General features: G+C 46.4%; 1 protein-coding gene across 2 annotated transcripts in view; it reads right to left on the bottom strand.

Moving 5' to 3' along the window:
* Positions 1–21,293, bottom strand: part of MTOR (mechanistic target of rapamycin kinase) — a 938,810-nt gene that overhangs the window by 605,275 nt on the left and 312,242 nt on the right. For both annotated transcript variants that reach the window (XM_086921314.1, XM_086921315.1), the window contains 3 exons: positions 9,841–10,003; positions 9,112–9,204; positions 7,271–7,417 (listed from right to left, as the gene is read on the bottom strand). In XM_086921314.1, the coding sequence (XP_086777440.1) occupies positions 7,271–7,417; positions 9,112–9,204; positions 9,841–10,003 (403 nt within the window). The remainder of the gene's footprint in view (positions 1–7,270; positions 7,418–9,111; positions 9,205–9,840; positions 10,004–21,293) is intronic.

Here is a 21,293-nt window from a genome sequence, read left to right as displayed (position 1 = left end):
GGCGTAGGGTGAGTGGTCAGGAAGGCGGAATTACCAGGCTCTGGGCGGTGACACCTGGCGATGTTTTTATCCATCTGTGCCCCCGTGACCCGCCGCAACCAAGTGCCACAGAGGACTTCGGTGAGGGCCTCATTGAAAGGAAGCAGCGACTCCGACGATGTAGAGGCCGTCTGAAGCACCTCCGTAAGGTGGTAGGTTTTGAGGGCTACCGTAGGGAGGTCGAGATTGAGAGCCTCCGCAGCCTGACGGAGCACCACTGTGTAGGAAGCACCCTCCTCCATAGTAGGCGGAGGAGAGGCAAACGAGTCAGAAGAGTCATCAAGTTCGCCCACGTCTTCCAGGTCATCCACTCAATCCTGCTCGGAATCACATTGCGGGCAAGAGGGTCCTCGGACCCGTCCCAGTCGTCGTCCGCCTCTGGCGTAGAGGGGGCCGGTCTCGGCGGCACAGGAACAAACGGCATTGGTAACGGTACCGAGAACGGCGCCGGCCGGGGCCGGGCTGGCACCGTCTCCCACTGCGGATCCCAGGCCGGAACAAAATGCTCCTGGAACCGGGGCAGGGGTGGAATAAACGGCACCCAGTGCGGCGCCGGCAGCGCTGCATCTCGGGCGCCGGGGCCAGCGCGCAGGTTCCTATGGGGCCGGAGCCAGTGGCGTAGCCGCCGGGCCAATAGGATCTGGACACGGGACCGCGGGGCCTGAAGGCACACCGTCAGGAGCCCGAGGCATATAAAGGCGGTCCAAAGCAGCAAGGAACTCTTGCATCTGTTCGGGAGTCGCCGATGGACCTGGGTATGGCGGGTAGGCCGTGGGACTCCCAGGCTCCAGAGAAGCTGCAGGGGCGGAACCCCTGTCCCCCTCGTCCGCCTCCGAGGAGCGACAGGGGGATGTCGGAAAGTGAACACGCTTCTTCGACTTCTTTTTATGGCGTCGCTTACCGGAATCCAAAGGTGAAGACTTGGCGCTCAAGGGGCGACGACTTCGGTCCCGCGAGCGGTCCCGGGACCGGCCCCCTAGACCCGGAGCGGTGACGTGACGAGTGCCGGACCGCCAGCAACTTCCGATGCCGATCCCGCAAGGCCTTGGGGGCCATGGCACGACAGTCACGGGAGTCGTGATCGGTCTCCAGGCAGTAGAGGCAAACATCATGGGGGTCCGCCACCAACATATTTCGGCAACAGGCCCCACAAGACTTAAAGCCGGGCATACCTACGTGCACCAGGAGAAAAAGTGAGGAGACAAAAGTCTCAAAATAGCAGTTAAAAAGTGACTGAGGTAGGTGCTCAATCCGAATCTGCGCTTGCTGGCGAAGAAAAAGAAAGAACTGACGTCAGCGCTCATGGGTGGCGCCTAAGTACTCTCTGTGACGTCATCTCGGTGCTGACGACGCTAGTGACGGACACGGAGCCGCAGGACGCCACCTACTGATGCGCAGGGGTACTGCCAAGCAAAAACTTACCCTATCCATTCGGACGCCTGGGGATATTCTAAGGTAAGGAATCTATCACTAACATGTCTCTTTCAGATAAAAAGAACACTACAAGAGGTCAGTAACTTGTTATTCTGATGGATACTTCTAACCACAGATTCCTCGCCTTGTTAACGCATATCAGCACCTTCCAAAGGCAGAGGGTCTGGAGAGGTGTCTCAGTTAAAAAAAAGGCTTGCAGGATTGAGCAAAGGAACCTTCAAATCAGAACTAGAGGTCAAGGCAGAAGTGTTTAATGAACATATGCACCACCACTCAAATCATAGCTACACAACTAGCATTCCCAAACACTAAACAGACTGAAAAAAATCCATCACTCAGATCTTCAAAGAAGAGAAAAAGTAAAGAATATCATGTTTTAAGTTGTTGATGAAAGCCAATCTTTACTAGGCAGCACTGCAGCAGAGGAGAAAGAGTTCCACAGATTGGGAGCTAAATACTTGAAAGTGTGCCCGCTCGACCTGGGCCGGTTAAACCACAGAACCTGGGCCAGGTGGAGATGGTAAGAGCTAAGAACTGTAGTAGGGTGACGGTAAGCTAAAGCGGCGGAGATAAACTATGCCAGCATCAGCAAGGACTCTGTAAGCAAAGCAGAGAGCTTTAAAGTGAATGGCTATGTACTCTGGGAGCCAGTGAAGATACCCACGTTGGGTAGATGTGAAAGAACTTGGGCAGATGTCTCAAGAGATGGGCCACAGAGTTCTGTATAATATGTAATCAGTAAAAGGGGGCTTTATTGACTCCCAGGTACAGTACATTTCCTTAATACAAGCAAGATATAATCACAGCATGGATGACGTTTTCTGTGTATTAATAGGGAGTGACCAAAGAAGTTTCCTTAAACATTTCAGAAGGCAACAAGCTGTCACTGTGTTGATCTGATGAACAAACTAGAGTTGATTATCAAACCATATGCCCAATTTATTTAGGGTGGAAGTAGGAATTCAGTTGGCCACCAATGAGTACCCCAAATAGTGGGCTGACTGCTGATCATCAGAATTTCTGTTTGGGTGCCATGTAATTGCCCATTCACTTGGCCACTGATTGTTAGCTGGTCTTGGGTTAAGACTGGCGGTTGTCATCATCAGGGGACAGTCTAATGATGATTTTCCACTATGTCTGCTATAGACCGAACGCACACATTAAAGAGCATGGGGCTCAAAGACCAATCCTTTAGAAAGCTGTGAAAAATCACCCTTAGAGATGAGGCACAGGGTCTAGATGACGCCTGGAATGAACGATCAGCCAAGAAGGAAGCAGCCCAACTTAAAGCCACTCCCGATATCCCGCTCTCTTCTAATCTTTTGAGTAGCATCCAATGAGACACAATATCAAAGGCTGAAGACAAGTCCAAAAGAATCAAGAGTGAAGTTCCGCCCAGATCAAGAGTGGCTTTTAAGCTCTCCGTCACCTTAAGGAGGGCAGACTCCTTGCTATGGCCTGTGCGAAAACCCAATTGAGAAGCATACAGACAGCAGTATCGCTTGAGATAGTCCAAACTGGATTTCGGTGTTAGATGTGGGAGAGCACTGGGAATGCCATAGTACACTCCCCCCACACACAGCCCTCAAAGCCCAAGTTAAGTGTGGCTAAAGACTTTGACCATCTTAAAAATGCCCAGAGTGGGTAGGGTTCATCCCGGGAACCATTACCTCATTAGGTAGGGCATGCCCAGAGGTCATTCCCACCTATTTGTGTGGCAGGCATTAATGTGACGCCTCCAGGCAACACCTTCAGAACACTCCTAGACCTGTGGAAGCTCACAAGAGGACTGAATCTGATGTATCAGACCTGAAAGAGCCTAGAAGACTGGACCTGATATCACTTTTGGACTCCAAGGGTCATAGGGCTGGCATCCTATTAAAGCTATATGGACACAAGTTACATGAGGCCTTTATGTCTGCAACTGCCCAGCTGACTAGGGGCAACTGGACATGGATTGGGTCCTCCTGTTGGCCTCTGTCTCCCACCCTGTGAGTCTCCTAGTGCCTACCTTGAGGTCCTGGGTGATTTTAGAAGTGTACACCTGTGGTGGATTGAGACCTAAAGGACTATCCGGGTCTGGTGGCTCAGTGGACTAATGCGTCCATTGCAGGGGCCTGTGTTCGACCTCATGGTCACAGGTTCAAATCTTGGTGGGTCCACTCAGACTTTCATCCATCTGAGGTTGATAAAATGAGTACCATTGAGTTGGGTAACAATAAACATCTGTTATTCAGTGCCAAGACACCTATGGGTAATAGTGCACTTTACAAATACACCTGTTATGTTAAGTTATGTAAAGTTAGAAGGTAAAATCTTTGAACTGGACCAACTTGGTTAGTATATCGGACCCCCATATAATCAAAATCACAGCTAACTTTGCTGCTAGGTCCTGTTGTATCCTGACCAGAGACTATCTTTGGTACTTTATGCTTCTTTGCACTACTTCTACTAAAAACTTCCAAAATTCATATTGACAGTTTCCCTTATTGGATTCCTGTCAATTAGGTGTAATTTTGTTTATTTTTTCTAAATTTGTTTTGGGATTATTTTTACTCTTTTACATTTCAAATCTATTACCCTTTCCATACTGCATAAAAGCTGTACACTTTGCCTCTAAGTTAAGCCTGTCTGCTCTGTGCCATAGCTATCAGGGGATTGAGCTCAGGCTTATTTAGTGACTTTAGAGGATCAACCTGACAAGGATTGTGATCCTTGCTTGAGATGGGTACTTAACCCCTCAACTAATAATCTAATTTCTTAAAACCATCAAAAGACCTTTCTATCAGTCATGCCTGCATATCATCAGAAAATCTGGTGGACCTTATCCAGGTGTACCTGTGAAGCACGACACTTGTACCAACAGCTTTGCTAATACAAATAGTGTTGTCTATGCGTACTTGACTGACTTGTTTTGCTGCACCGTTCCCCACATGGATAGTCTGAGCCAGGGAGGCCAAAAAGTCTTGTAGGACTATTGGCAAGAGCTTTATGGCCACATCCCATAAGGCATCCTTGTAAACCACAGAGGAAAGCCGACAAAAGAAAACATCACTTTGCCAAAAACACCAATCCATTTGGATTCTCTATCTGGGAGATTTGGTTGGAAACACCTGCACAATAAGACTTACCGAAGTGTGGTGCCTAGAGAGGGAGGTTGGATCCCCTAGACATGCCTAGATACTAACAGACTAATGGGTAGACTACAATATGGTTTCAACCATGTAGCCATCAAGGCATCTGTAAGGACTTCATTGAATCGGAGCAGGGGCTCAGAGTTGCTGTCCCAGGATGGAAAATCTCCATCAAAGCATTTGTCTTAGTCTCAATGGAAGGTAACAGCAAATATAGAACCTCAGATGCCCTCCGAACCACCACTGCAAATGAGTCACTTTCCTCCACTGGTGGCCCACATAGCAAGTAAAGCTCCATTTCAGAGGAGGTGTCAAGCCCACTGGCATTTTGTATGTCAAGATACAAGGCATCATCTCTATAAGGAGGGGGAAGCAAGCCATCTTCTTTCCCATCATCATCAGTATCTTCTGTTATAGAATCAAAGTCAAAACCAAAAGAGAATGGATCTTTGCTTTTAGCACAGGCATCAGACCAGAGTCAGGCTGGATAACAACCGGTTGTTCTTTTGTGAACTCATAGCGAGCCAACTGTCAAGGTCAGGCTGACATCAATTGAGGGTCTGACATAAGTCTTCTAACAGCACCACTGGAGTTAAAATCAACGTTGATGCAACAGAAACAATTTAGAAGTCTGTACCGGAATGCACACGGTTCCAGTAACAGGTTGAGTGGGGACAAACTGCATCGGGTGTGACCCACCGGCAGTGTCCTGAAGAGATGCTCTGGTGGCTCCTTGGGGCCCAAAGGAGCTAAAGGAGCCGGAAGAGTACTAAAAATCTACAATCACGTTAAAGGCCGTTATCTGTTTTGGCCCGGGAAACTCATCGCACAGTGGAACCAACTGGGATATCGGCTCTGAGGCCAGTGATCTTGAAGGAGAGCAGCTCAGTTCTTGATGTCCTGGTGCCCTCTCTTTGAAGCCAGAGTGGGGTCGAGTTCCATTCAGCTTTCTTCTGCTTTCACTTGGATTTTGACTTCAACTTAGATTCCCTCCGGCAGCAGCAATTTATTAGTGATATATCACGAATCGATTGCCGCTGCCGGAGGGACTTTGTTCTTGCACAAAAGCGGTAGTGGTGCACCAACCAGTCGGATATGGCCGTCTGAAAGTTACCAAGGGCCGCCGGTGCACCTAGTAGAGCCCTCCACGGGATGACGGATAAGAAGTCAACTTAACGAACAACTTACCCGGGAGAGTGTTTACTACAAATTATCAGATTTGTACTTTCGTGTACTACAAGAGACGTCCACTACTTTGGCATCTACGTTGGTACTCGAGAAGATTACCGCCGTGTTTAAAGCGATTCACTCATTCAAGTCGCATATTCACTCGTTTATCTGGACTACATCATCCGGTAGCGAATTCTATGGATCCTTCTGGTTTGGACAGAGATTACATTAGCCATATGAACGTTTAAAAAGAGCCTTGAAAAAGTCGCTAATTAAATTTTATAGCGACGAAACACGTGTCGGCTGTGGCTGTACCTGTACCCATGTTGTAATTTAAGAACACTTGTAAAGAAAGATTGTTTGCTGAACGAGATAGATTTTATGAAATTTCTACAATAAACAAGTTTGCTGGTTGGGCTCAACCAGCTATTTACTTGATTATTTGCTGTGCTCTGTCTATGTTTTTCCTCACTTAGATTGTGGTTGGGAAGTGGAGTGTTAGTGGAAATGGCCTTGTGCCCGGGACTGGGAACACAAATTTCAAAAGGAGTGGGACCTGTGGAAGCTCGCAACTTCTTTTGCTCAGCAATGTATAGCTTCACCTCCCAGTCTTGAATCACTTTGGGTGTATTAGGAACTTTGATCCCACAACTTGGAGTCGTGAACAGTGCATAGGGACCAAAGGTATACCTCGTGTGGGGCCCGTGACTGACACCTGCATGTGGCAGTGTCTGCACCGCTTGGGTTAAAATATTTAAATTGATGGAAGACCAAAAAAAGGGAGCGCAGGGACCTGGATCCACAAAAAAAGGCCTAAATAAAAGAACTGATGTCAGCATGCAGGTGTGGCACTTATATGCAGCACCATACTGTCACTTTCGGGATATATAGAGCCTTATCACAGCTGCAAGGCACCACATATCGGCACACAATAACACTGCTGAAGTAAATCCAGTCTGGAGCTTGGGGGATATTCTAAGGTGATGAAACTGCAGTTAGAAATATCCATCAGAATGTTAGAGTTCTGAATCTAGAGGTCGGGGTTGGCTTTTGGTGGTGCTCTTTTAAGACCGTTTTTTTCTCTGTTTGTCGGGGAATGTCTCTGGTAGTGTTGTTCAGGGGCTGGTATTTGTGCCTGGTGACGACTGGCAGACCTACGGTGGCTCATGCAGTCTTCATTAGTGGTTTCTGGAATTTAATGACAGACTTTGCTATCTAATGGTAGACGCTGGTGGCAAGGGATGATCAGTGGTAATGGCTAGGGTGGCCGTTGGTTATGGTTGAGGATGATCTTTTTAGAGGATAGGGTTTCTGATGACTTTGGGATATCAGTTAAGTGGATTAGTGTTTCCTATGCTGGCTACATGAGGTTGCAGATGGTTAAGGTGAAGTCACTGGTAGCCAGGGTAAAGTGAGCAGTGACCAGGGTTGGGTCTCCGGTGGCTATGATTTGACATGCAGAGCAGGCTGTGTGTGCAAAGATATTTACTCACCCTCTGGAGGTTGGCAGTGCTGACATGCAGTTTCTTCATAGGCCCAGAGTCCAAAGGATTACTATTCAACGACTCCCCCAAATTGCCCTTCAGTACTCTGTGTTGATAGATCAGAGGATCTTCCTCCTCATCTGCAAGAGTGTACCCCTGAAAGAATAGGGCAGATTCATCAGTGAGCCCTTCAGGGGCAGATGAGCCAAAGTACAATATAGTGTCTAAAGCCAACACTCTCTCACATTAACATATACCATATTTGGGGGGCACAATTAAACAGTATATACAATTAACAGCCGCTGATACCTGGAAAGCATGCTCTTTATGGTCACAGCTATTGTCCCTGAATTATATGATCTCACAATCTTCCATTTTTAGGCATATGATGTGCCTGCAGTCAGATCCATGTTACTTTATTCTTCCAGTTGTTTAACAATAATGTGGCTATACAGGAGGCCTTGTTTTTAATCCATACTCTGTAGTAGATAGTGCGACTTTGCCTTATCTTTCCACCACTTTCACTTGACAAATTCAACAGTATCTGCAGTCTCTCACACTCTTAAATAAATGCAGCCTATGTCACACACACTAGCTTCTTTCGAACATTTAGTTTCCTAAAACCTAAAATTTACACTTTCTCCAGAATAATATCTACTGGAAAACTGACCAGAAGAAACCATCCCCATGGATTCAGCTTGCATGTATTCCGATTTTACATCTTGTTTGGTCTAAAGCTTTTTCTTCAGTACATGCTGCCTCCTGAGAGAACTCCAGTCAAGCCTACCCAAAGCAGTGGGAGCCCCTTCATAAAATACCTTTTCTCAAGGTATGGAAACCACGAATATATGACCCAGGCAAGTGGTGCTCTCAGGATTCAGCTCACTTCCTCTCTGGAATGTTGTCACCACACAAAAAGCTTCAATACAGCATAGAGAGGTAGAGTTATATTGTGACAATATCACACAACATGCTATAAATTAAAACAATTAACTTTCAGACCCTCAAATTGATTGGCTTAAAACATATTATGCCATCCGAACTGACAAGTGAACAAGGGTAACATTCTCTTAACTTTTAATACAATAGACCTTTGGATTCATTTAAATACAGGGAGTAGTAATTTGAGTAATTATATGCCACAAATCTTGTAGCATTCTATAGTTTGTATTCTTTTTGTGTAGATTTTACCATACAGTCTACAGGAAGTGGAAAATACTCTGAAACATTTGGAGGCTTAGAAGGTTCAACAGAATGCAATTATCATTGGAATTTAAAATTACAGCCAACTTATACTGGAATACTAAAGGAAGAAATAAAAATTTGCCGTTTTTATCCAGGCCTTAAAGTACATGAACTTCAATTTGTGTGGTGAAAGCACTTCCTAAAGTGTCTTCAGCTAGCACCCACTGGAGTGATCTGAACTCCAGACTCAAGGTTTTCCAGCAGGTACTAACTTTAGAACAGCAATTCAAGCTGCCCTGCTCATTGGTCCTGGTCCCACTCAAAATTTTTCAAGAACACTTAAAAGAATTCTTGAACATTTTTGTATTCTCTGTTGACCTGCCTGGATTTCCAGTGTAGCCTATAACGAAAGTATATTGTTATTAAAATCTATTCAACCTAGATTTACAGGGAGTTCTCCATTTCTCACCCCAAACTTTTCTTTTTGTCCCAAGTTAAAACACCTTTACTAATATGGGTAAATAGGCTTGTTTGGAGGTATGTTCTTTATCTTGTAAATGCACTGTAATTGTGCTTTGTGTCTGCTATGCCCCTGAGCGCTAGCTTATCTCCCCTTTAAAGCTGCAGCCACACTGCACACACCTGCATGACACAAGATAACTCACCTTGAGAATTCGGCAGATGAGCACCTCGTAACGCTGGTGGCTTATTTTATGGCGCACCAAAACCTTGTTCACCATGGGTATGAATATTTGATACTGCAGAAAAATAAAAGATAATGTAAGTATATTACCACAATGCAAAATTGCTGATAGACAATGCAGGAAAAAGACAGAGGAGGCGAAGGGGGATTGGAGAAAAATGAAAGTAGATTAAGCCAGGGAAGAAAGCTATGGGAGTACCTAAAACATCTTCAATATCATGAGGCAAGGCGAGTGAGGGGAGGTAATAAGAGGCTGGGTGAGTGAGTCATTGAGTGATTTATTGAGGCACTTTTCTGCCTAGTTATCTTTGAAACTGTGGGTGTGCTTGTGGAGGTAGAATCTTGTGAGTGAAGATATATTTGATAGACTGAAAGAGAAATTAAGACTGACTGAAAAAGTAATGTGTTCTAAAAAATAAATGTGCATTCCCCCATTCAAAACATTATTCTCGTATGTGAGGACAATCATGGGTGAGAAAGAAGAGGCATGGCGAGCGAAGAGGAAATGGGGATAACAGCTGTGAGGGGTACAGTGTCATGAGCTAAGAGCGATTCAGGGGAGGGAGGCGATGAGAGAGAAGAATATAAACAGAACAATGTTCTGCTTTCTCAGATTCAGTCTCAGGCATTATTCCCCGATTAGCTCTCTGTGGCCAGACCTCGAGCAGCAGGATTTTCAAGTCTAACATACCTTCTTCCCAAGCTGAAAGACCAGCGAAGATAAGGTGTCCATGGCCATTGGGCGCAGTTCAACAGAGACGTCCAGCGTCCGAACAATAGGATGGATAATTCGTGAGGCATAATCTGTGAAGTCCAGCGATTCGGTTAGCCTGTCAACAGTCTCCAAAGCAGCTCTGAAATCACACAGCTCAGATTACTACAACATAAACACGAGCGCAAACTACATACAGACAATGACATACCTTTCTAAAACATGCCACAGCATTCCAATGAAAACTGCAGCATTTTGCAACTATGCAAACATCCATTCCTCGCTTATTTTGGGACTGAACACATTTCCAGAATCAAAAAATCATTTTATCCAAGGAACCACTACTTCATATAATAAGAAAACACTCTTTGTTCTCCAAGGAAAATAATGACACATTTTCACACAGTGACTGCTCATCTTGTGTGATGGAGTTATGTGCTTATTGTCACCAGCATCTAATGAGCGATTTCCCCCGTGCGAAACCTCTTATCTTAGTTTTTGGGTTCAGTGGTTACTGGACAGCCCCCGTCTTGGGTACAGTCATTTCTGTGAGATGTTCAATCGTCTGGTTATCAAGATAGTCCCTTTAGGAACCTGAATAAACAGTCAAGACTTACTCTAAGAGGTGGAAGTAGATATACACCATACTCAACGCAACGTCAAGTGAGAGATTTTAGTTCTATAAAGACGAGACTAATTTGCAAGTAGGTTAAAGAGGGGAGAAGTCTAACAAAAACCTAAAAAGGACTTAATACTTCAAACAATTTAACGGTGTTTATGTACTAGGCGCTACATTTACATAACATGGGGGTGTAAAAACAAACTTAAAATCTTCTCTGTGTTTTGCTAATGTACTCTCAAATAATGTTGTGTTACAACTGCACACACAGCCCTTAATGTATCAACTATTTGAATTAAATATGAATGTCGTTTTATATTAGGTCAAGGCTTCCTGAAACACTGAAGGTTCTTGGAATGTTTGTGTGACACTAGTAGGCCCAGTAGCCATAGTACTCAGTGTTGTTCTTTGCACATTTCCTGACAGCGTAACCTCAAATTCAAACCTGGGCGGTGGATTCAAGATTTTCTGAAAATAATGAGGCTAGTATTGTACATATTATGCTCCTCTCAAAACGGTCAGCGCTTCCTTGAGGTGGGGGGGATCCTGACACCTGCACATTAGATACGTTTGTACTGAGAGAAACACGTTTCTGTCAAGTGATAAAGCATAATTGACTTGTATTGAGAGGAAACCTATATATATTGGGTTGATTTTCTAATAATTTTAGCTCTATGGTCCAACTGACCATTTTCTAGCGATATAGCTGGCCAGCTGAAAATACAATTATCTTTAACCTTTTTGCCTGCTGCTTGCTACTTTGCATTAAACACTAGGTCTACTTTAAGCGTCCCTTTGTGATGTGTTTTATTTTGAACAGAGCACTATGACCAATGTTAGCATATGGGGAAACTTTGGGTCTTTTTGGACAGCCTTTAAAAGTTCAGTGACTCAAACTAAATACTGCTTATTTGAAGGTCAGTAGTTACATTGTTAGGTATTACTTCAAGATTCATTCTATCATGATCATACATCGGCAGTACCTAGACATTGTAGTACTTTGCACTGGGAGTAATTTTCTCGCAGGTAAGTTGGTAAGCCTTTATGTTTTACTTTGTGTGTGTACCTGTGAGCATGTATATTCACAGAAAAAAACGAATAGTTTCTTACCTGTCGGTGTAGTTTTGCAGCTTGAAGATCTTTCTGGATTCACTATGCTGTGCATATTCCGCGGTCTTGTGGTTGGGTCCGGATTCGTAGTCTTTTCTTTGTATTTTTTTTTTTTTTGTAGCCCTTGTGGGCGTCGGCGTCACCCCTCCTCGGGTGCATTTCCGGTGACGTCGGCATGCTTCCTGCGGAAGCTCCCACCCTTGGGCGCATCTTCGGATTCTTTTTTCCGTGTTTCTTTCGTTTCCGAAGCAATGGCAATGTTCTATTTAGGTGAGAATTTTTACCGCTTTGTCCTTAAAGTCTCTTACTTCTCTCCCTTCTCTTTATTATTATTTTTTTTTTTTTGACCACCTCTTCTCTCTCCAGCCTCATCTTTCTGGCGGAGGTGGGTGGGTTCGCTAGTGAATCCAGAAAGATCTTCAAGCTGCAAAACTACACCGACAGGTAAGAAACTATTCGTTTTGCAGCGTGAATCTTTCTGGATTCACTATGCTGTGCATAGATTTTGTAGCGGTTTCTCATTTCTGTGGCGGCTGGGTGGAAGATGAGCTCTGGTTTCTGAATATATGCTGGAGCACCCTTTGTCCGACTTGTGCTTCTTTGTTCATCTGAACATCCACGCAGTAGTGCTTCGTGAATGTGTGCACCGAAGCCCATGTTGCCGCCAGGCATATGTCTTGTATGGGTGTGTTGGCCAGGAAGGCTATTGTAGCCCCCTTTTTCCTAGTGGAGTGGACAAGTGCCCCCTCTGCCAGTTCTTGTCCTGCCCTTTTGTGGCAGAGTTGGATTGTTTGCGCGATCCAGCGTGCAATAGTGGTCTTAGTTACTGCCTTGCCCATGTAACTGTTGGCGAACGACACAAAGAACTGTTTCGTTTTTCCGTGTCCTTTTGTCCTTTCAATGTAATGCATGACCGCCCTTCTGGCGTCTAGGGTGTGCAGAGCTCGCTCTGCGCTAGTGGTTGGTTTTTGGAAAAAACTCGGTATCTGTATGGACTGGTTCATGTGGAATTTGGACACCACCTTCGGCATGAAGTGTGGGTCGGTCCTCATCACAACCCTATCATTGTGTATCTGTAAGTAGGGTTCCTGTAGCGTTAGCGCTTGCAGCTCGCTCACTCTGCGTAAGGACGTTATTGCAACCAGGAAAGCAGTTTTCATAGTTAGCATCTGTAAGGAGGCCTTGTGAAGTGGCTCAAAGGGCTCCTTCATGAGTTCCGTCAGGACTACGTTTAAGTTCCATGCCGGTGGTGGCACACGCTTGGGTGGTGCGATCCTCTTCGCTCCTTCCAGGAACCTCTTGACAACTTGTGATGTGAAGAAGCTTCTGCCCATCTCACCACTTGTGTAGGCCACTATAGCTGCCAAGTGAACTCTCAAGGAGGACGAGCTGAGGTTTTTCTCCAGTAAGTGCGTCAGGTACTTTAGCACTGTGGAGTCCTTCTTCATTTTATTGTGAAGTCTTTCCCGCCTGCACCACATCGTGAATCTTTTCCACTTAGCGGCATAGCACTTCCGTGTGCTGGGCCTTCGTGCCTCCAGAAGGACCCTGAGGGTGCTCTCTGGCAGTCTCAAATGTGCAAACTCTATGTCCTCAGGAGCCATACTACTAGGCTCATGCTCTCTGGTTCTGGGTGCAGCACCTCTCCGTTCTGCATGGAGAGCAGGTCTTTTCTTCTGCCGAATCTGTGGGGTGCACACTGTGACATCTCCATGATCTGCGAGTACCATGTCTGCCTCGCCCACTGTGGCGCGACCAGTATCAGAGTCATGTTGCTCGCTCTGCACTTGCTCAGTACTCTGTGTATCAGTGGTATCGAGGGAAAAGCGTAAGCAAATGTCCCAGACCAGTCTATCCATAGGGCATTCCCAAGGGACCCTTCTTCGTGTTGTCTGGATGCGAAGTTTCGGCATTTCGCATTATGGCGTGTTGCAAACAGGTCCACTGATGGCGTTCCCCACCTGTTGAACAGCCACCTTGTCTCCTGAGCATTGAGCTCCCACTCGTGGGATGCCGATGTCTGTCTGCTCAGCCAGTCTGCCTGAATGTTCTCCTTCCCTGGTAGGTGTAGGACTAGCAGGTCTATCTGGAGAGGGATAGCCCATCTCCATATCTCCTGTGCCAGCGTTGAAAGCGTTGTTGACTGTGTTCCACCCTGTTTGTTGATGTAGAACATCGCCGTGGTGTTGTCTGTCTGCAGCAACACCCTTTGCCTGTACAGTCTTGTTTGGAAGGCTTTCAGTGCAAGGAAGATTGTCTTCAATTCGAGGTAATTGATGTGCTTTGTCGCATCTGCTGGCGTCCAAAGACCCCTCACTTTGAGTTCCTCCATGTGAGCGCCCCATCCCTTCAGGGATGCGTCTGTGGTGATGGTCACTGTCGGAGTTGGGGGTGTTAGAGGCTGTCCCCTTGTTAAGTTCTCCATAGTCCACCATGCCATCTCCTTCTGCACTGCGTGCGTCACCACCACAAGATCCTCCCAACTGCCCGAAGCCTGTGACCATTGTTCCTGGAGCCATTCTTGCATGGGTCTCATGTGGAGCCGCACATTCGGCACTAGGTGGATGCATGATGCCATCATCCCCATGATCTTGCTCGCAGTCCTCACTGTCCGAGCTTGTCCCTTCCGGTAGAGGCGAGTTTCCTTGACCAGTGCCCTTGCTCTCTTCTCGCTGGGGAACACTTTGCCCTGTAAGGTGTTGATCTCTGCCCCCAGGAAGATCTTCACTTGCTCCGGCTCCATTGATGATTTCTTCCAGTGGACGGAGAACCCCAGGTTTATGAGAGTGCTCGTCACTGTATGCGCATGTTGCTTGCACTTCTGGTATGAGTTTGCTTTCACCAGCCAGTCGTCCAGGTAAGGGTATACGTGCATCCCTGTCTTTGTAAGTGCGCTGCGACTGCCGCGAGGCACTTCGTGAATACCCTCGGTGCTGATTTTAGTCCGAAGGCTAGCGTCGTGAACTGGTAGTGGCCTCCTCCGATTGTGAACCTGAGCATATGTTTGTGCTTCTCGTTCATCAGTATGTGCAAGTAGGCGTCCTTGAGGTCTATCGTGACCATGAAGTCTCCGACCTGCAATTGCGGTAGCACCTCCTGCAGGGAGGTCATCTTGAATTTTTGTGTTCTTATGAATTTGTTGAGGAACCTCAGGTCTAGGATGGGTCTCATTTTGTCGTCTACCTTTGGTACTAGGAAGTACATCGAGTATATTCCCTTGTTTCTTTCCTTGAAGGGAACTCTTTCTATGGCCTGTTTTTGTAGAAGTTCTTGTGCTTCTTCCTGAAGCCTCGCCAGCTGTTCTCTTGCTGGTGGCTTTCCCCTTGGTTTTCTGCTTGTTGGCTTTCTCTCCAACTCCAAGCAGTATCCGAATTGGATAATGTTTAGGATCCATTTGTCTGATGTTATTTCTCTCCATTCTTGGAGGTAAAACCTTAATCTTCCTCGCACTGGTGTCATGTGGTCGTAGGTGTTTAGATTGTCCTGACCCCTTCGTACGTGGTGCCCCCTGGGATCCTTTCTGTGGTCGGGCACCCGGAGGTCTTTGAAGTCACTTCGAGGTGGGCTGCTGCCCCCCTCTTCTATTCTGGCCACGTCAATTTCTCCCTCGAAAGGACTGACCTCTTGGTTGGTACTGCCAGGACTGCTTCTGGTGACCTTGCTGAGCCTGCGAGTCTGCCTGGTGCGTTTGCTGGAAGGCCTGGTGCGAAGTGCCTGGCTGGTTTCCACCTCTCCCGCCGGGCCTCCGTGACGGGGTGCCTCTTTTGTTGCCTCTGAACTGCAATGCCCCCATGGATCTTGCCGTCTCGTTATCTTTTTTGAGTTGGCAGAGTTTCTCGTCAACTGTTGCTCCGAAAAGCGTCTTGCCGTTGAACGGTGTGTTCAGGATACTGTGTTGTACCTCGGGTTTGAACCCTGAGATCCTGAGCCAGGCGTGTCTCCTTTCCGTGACACCCATCATCATGAGCCTGCTGGCGGTGTCTGCTCCGTCCAGGGCCGTCTTAAGGCAAGAATTTGCCGCGTTTTTCCCTTCTTCGATCAACTTTTCGGCCCTCTGCCTGGCCTCCTGGGGTAGGTCCTTCACCAACTGCCCCAGCCCTTCCATGATCTGGTACATGTACTGTACATGTACTGTTTATCAGGGCGTTGGAATTAGCCATGCGCCAGTGGGTCGCGGCATTCCGTTCGATCCTTCTCCCCACCAGATCCATCCTCTTGCTCTCCTTATCCGGTGGTGGGCCAGAGGTAGTGGATACGCTCGCCCTCTTCCTAGCTGTGGCCGTGATAAAGGAGTCTGCGGAGACCTCGCCCCGAATGTAGGGCGGGTCTTTTGAGGAGTGTTTGTACTTCTCTGTTCTGGGAGTTACCGCCTTGCATGTTGCGGGCTCTTTGAATGCTTCCTTTCCCTGAGCCAAGACGCTCTAGAGCATTGGAAGGAACTGGCTTCTTGTTTGTGTTGGGAGCAAAGTCTCTAGCAGGAAGTCTGCTTTCTGCCTTTCCTCGTCGAGTTTTAGCTTGAATGCAGCTGCGGCAGATTGTATCGCCGAATTGTATGCCCCGATGTCGTCCGGCGGCGAGGGTCTCGAGGGGTATGAGTCGACCGCCTCCTCCGGGCTCTCGGTGTCGACATCTAGGTAATCCTCCTCGTGTGGGTCAGAGGTGGCCGACTCAGCGTCCAACCTACTGCCCTCTTCCTCCTCATAGGTGTAATCCTCGTAGGGATTCTCCTCACCTTCCTGGTCGTCGACCATCTCGTCGCTAGGCCCATGCCCGTCGACATGTTCTTCTTCCTCTTCGACCAGATCTAGCACGGCGTGCTTGGTCTTGTGTGGAATCGTGAATGCACTCATCTCGGCGTCGAAATCTTTTCTCCGCTGCAAGAGGCTTGCCATTTCGGCTTCTAGCCGTCGTTTTTTCCTTTCCATCTCGGCCGCGTTTTCGGCTTCGGAACGTTCGGCCCCTCTCTTCGTCGCCTGGCTCGGCGGCGAGATTCTCGGCGTCGATGACTTGGACGTCGAACTGGCCTTCGGGTCCTTGGACGGCGCCAAGGCTTTAGGGTCTTTCTCCCTCGACGTCGATCGGTCCCTATCGGCGACGATCTTCGACGCCTTCTGCTGATCAACAGCTCTCGGCGCCAGGGACTCCTTCTCCGAGGATCCGCTGGGCCTGTTTGTGGTCGTGGACGGCAGATGTCTCTGCGTCGGCGCCTTCGGGCTCTTGCCCTCGTACTTTCGAGACTCAGAGTCTCTCGTGTTCTTGTGGGACGTCGAGTCTCCTACCTTATCAGGTGTCTTCTTGTAATCGGTCTCTACGACCGTGTAGCTGTCGTCTTCGGCGGCAGCGTTGTCCTCTTCCTCCGAGGACATCCCCAGCTCGTACAGCGATGACGTCAGGGATTTTCCTTCGAGGGTGGCGTGTGCTACCCTCTGTCTCTTCCTCACACGAAGGGTCTTCTGGGCGAAGACGGAGCAGGCGTTGCAGTCCTCGCTTCTGTGTTCTACCGGTAGGCAAAGGTTGCAAACCGGATGCTGGTCTTTCTGCGCGTACTTGTGTCTGCAGTTCGGGCAGAACTTAAATGGCGTGTTGTCCATCCTCGAGCGTTCAGGCCTCCCTGACCGCGTGGACGTCGAAGTTCTCGAGGTTTTCTCCTTCTTTTCTCTTTGTCAATGTTCTGCGAAGTCTCCTTTAGTCTTCTTCTTCCAATATCTTCTCCAACTTCAATTCTTTTCAGTACTTTCTCCAAAAATGTCTGGAGCCCAACGGGAACGATCCAGACCCGACCGCGGAAAAAAGAATCTGAAGATGGCGCCCAAGGGTGGGAGCTTCCGCAGGAAGCATGCCGACGTCACCGGAAATGCACCCGAGGAGGGGTGACGCCGACGCCCACAAGGGCTACAAAAAAAACCAAAAAAACAAAGAAAAGACTACGAATCCGGACCCAACCACAAGATCGCGGAATATGCACAGCATAGTGAATCCAGAAAGATTCACGCTGCAAAACAAAGGTTACAGGGATGTTATATTTAAGCTCAGATTTCACTCGTACAAAACCATAGAGATTGAGTATTTATATTTACCTTAGCTAACTATAACTCACGCCCTGCAATGCACAGTTTATGACCTCACACATTACATCACTCATGACATGGTCAGTGACATCACTGATGACATCTTAAATGACATCATTGAGGATATCACCGATGAAATCATCCAGTGAGTGTTTTTTCTAAGAGATTATGAGTGTTAAACATATATACTAAGCTACTACAAAGGTTTAATTAGTAAACTAAGTGTACTACTAATGAGTGATACTACTTCTAACATATATCATGAGAGTCACTATCTGTGTGTGAGTGGCTGTATGGGTGTATAAGTGGGAGTGTGAGTAGCTGTGTGGGCGTGTGAGCAGCTGTGAGAGTGGCTTATGTGCAGGTGTGAGTGACTGTATGGTGAGTGAATGTGTGTTTGAATGGCAGTATGAGTGAGTGAGTGAGCGGATATGTGAGTGCCTAAAATTATGTGTGAATGGGTAAGTGGTTGTGTGGGTGAGTGCTTGTATGAGTGCTTGTATCGGTGTGTGAGAGGCTGTGTAGGTGATTAAGTGTATGTGTAGTAGCTGTATGGGTGAGTGTGTGAGTATCTGTATGGGTGAGTGACTAGTTGTATGAGTAGATATTGGTGAGTTGTTGTATGAGTGGCTGCATGAGTGAGTACGTATGTGAGTGGCTCTATGGATGAGTGAGTGATTGTGTGAGTACTTGTATGGGTCTGTGAATGGGTATGTGAGTGGTTGTGTGGGTAAGTGAGTGGGTGTTTGAGAGGTTGTATGGGGTGTGAGTGGTTCTGTGGATGATGTAATCAGTGATGTTAACAGTGATGTCACTGACCATGTCATGAGTGTTGTAATATGTGGGGTCATAAGCAGTGCATTGCGGTGGCGTAAACTATAGTTAGCTGAGGTAACTATAACTGCTGAATCTCTACAGTTTTGTAGATGTGAAATCTGAGCCTAACTATAAAGTCGCAGTAACCTTTAATTTTTTTAGTGAATTTTGATGTTTTTTTAAGCCTATTTCCTGACTGTAACGTCCCTGTAACCATTGTTTTTTTCAGTGAATTTCTATGGTTTTGTAAATTTTATTTCCCAACTATAAAATCCCTATAACCTTTCTATTTTTCAGTGTGTTTCTACTTTTTAATGTTATTTCTTAACTGTATGTAGCCTGTAACCTTTGAGAGTGAGTGAGTGTGGGTGAGTGAGTGAGTGCATGAATGGCTGTGTGAGTGCATGAGTGGGTCTGTGAGTATCTGAGTGGGTCAGTGAGTAGGTGTGAGAGCATCTGAGTGGGTTTGCGAGTGCCTCCATGAGTGTCAGTCAGTCTGTGAGTAAGTGCATGAGTGTCGGAGTACGTCTGTGAATGGTTGTGTGAGTCTCTGAGTGGGTCTGTGATTGGGTGAGAGAGAATATGAGTGATTCTGTAAGTGGGTGCTTGAGTGTCTGACTGGGTCTGTGAGGAGTTGTACATGTCTGAGTTCATCTGTGAGTGGGTGCATGAGTGTCTGAGTGGATTTTGCTTGTTTTCTGCCTTGTTTCTGACCTTTATTTTGCCTCCTTCTGCTTATTTCTGACCTTCCTTTTGCCAGTTTCTGTTAGTTTCCGACCTCTATTTGGCCACTTTCAGCATGTTTCTGATCTCTATTTTGCCTCTTTCTGTTCATTGCGGGCCTTAATTGTTCTTCTTTCTGCTTGTTTCTGATTTCTAGTTTGCCTCTTTCTGCTCCTTCTGATCTCTTTCTGCGATTTTGCCTCTATCTGCTTGTTTTGACCTCTATTTTGCCTCTTTCTGTTAGTTTCTGACCTTTATCTTGAAAGTGGTGGTCCCAGGGTCTGTATATGGCCCAGAGACCCCTCCTTGTTTTTAAAGTTATGTACCCCAGGGAGGTGGTGGTCACCAAGTGGTCTGCGAGCACCCTCCCATTACTTTCAAATGAGCCCCCAGGTGGTGGCCCCAGGGGCTCTGCAAGGCCCTCCCCACTACATTTAATTTAGCCCCAGGGAGGTGGTGGTCCCCAGGGAGTCTGTAAGGCCCCCTGTCTATTTTTTACTACTGTAGCACCAGGGAGGTGGTTGTCCCCAGCTCCAATGGGGACAGTCCGAAAGGCCCTCCCCCTTATAATGTTCATAAGACCTAGGGAGGTGTTGGTCCCGGGGTAAAGTAAGCCCCTGGAGGAGACCCCATGTGCCTCCCTCCATTTTTTATAAAATAGCCGCATGCCGACCAGGGGTCCTTTTCAAAACAAGCGTGGAAGCCTGTGCTTGTTTTATTTTTTATTTACATTTTTTGCTGCAAATTCGAAGCAATTTGTTAAAGAAAAAATTATCTTCTTGGGCCTCAGGAGCAAGGCTAGGGGGTTATGGTATTCATCCCTTTCTTTGTGTGTTTTTGTGGGACCAAGATGGCTGCTTACACTTACTGGTTGAAGTGTCGGCAGCCAATAAAAGCTCTGCAGATCTTGCCATTATTCGCAAATTATCCACGATCATAAATATACAAATTTGGATTGATTTTAATTTCACAACGACTACTGAACAGATTTACACCAAATAACAACAAGCATTGGCATGGTCAATAGGTCTCACTTTTGGGACCTTATAAGTATTTAGTTAAGCAGCACAAAATCCTTGGTGCAAGAACATTAACTGTTGCATGGCTAAACATTTATAAGGTCCCAAAGGCGAGACCTATTGGCTATGCCAATGCTGATTTGTAATGGGTTAAATATGACTGCAACATAACATTCTACCAATAATGTAACTAAGGTAGAGGTGAAAATCATACTGCCCACATCACAGCACAGAAGTGCATGCCGTCAATATAAGCCTCATGACATTTCATACACCCCTCTCACAAATAAATATGAACAGCTGTATTTGTGTGCTAAACTAGTACTCAGAAGGTGTGTAGATAGTGTTAACGTGTAAAAAAATGACAAAATCATGAACTGATACCATCACAAAATATGCCACATTATGCAGCATAATTTGCATTTTCTTGATGCATAACCTAGTGAATCCTGCTGCATAATGTCGCCCTCCCTTGCCGTATAATTTCAGTGGGCCCGATTATACCTCTCTATTGTGCTACACTCCTCTGCAGGGCCGTTTTGTTTCCATAAGGCCCGTAGCATGGACAAAGAATAAATATGAACAAGAAGACCAGTTTAAAAACATATTTAGTATATGTAGAATAAAAGAGGCATGCCTATAACTACATGGAAGAATGGATCTGTAGGTGTATTTTCTCATGAATGCAGCATGGCCTGTTTTATACAAACTATTTTACTCTGGGTGTGTTAGAGAGGGCAGTGTGATTAAAATGGTGTTTTAAGCCTCATTCTTCTGGTAACTAACATTTGAATTGGGATCTGCTAAGTTAGGGTAGTTGTCTATCTTTAGAAAGGTTTGTATTTTCTAGAATATTTGAATTCTTTCTGTACAAATGTGTTTTAAAAAGTCAAAATGGTTAGATGATGATGCCAAAGAATGTGTTGCACAATTTGCATTTTCTTGTAAACCCTGCAGCATAAACTTGGCATTTACTGCTGGATATTTCCAGCGGGATTTAATATTTGAAGAAGCAGGGCTCCCATGTGTGTTTTTAAAGCACACATTGGCCCCAAGCTCTCTCTCAACGCTTGTTTT

Source organism: Lissotriton vulgaris, chromosome 5 (assembly GCF_964263255.1).
Source record: "Lissotriton vulgaris chromosome 5, aLisVul1.2, whole genome shotgun sequence".
Taxonomy (NCBI): Eukaryota; Metazoa; Chordata; class Amphibia; order Caudata; family Salamandridae; genus Lissotriton; species Lissotriton vulgaris.
Note: the sequence above shows the minus strand (reverse complement) of the source record. Positions and strands in the feature narration are given on the sequence as shown.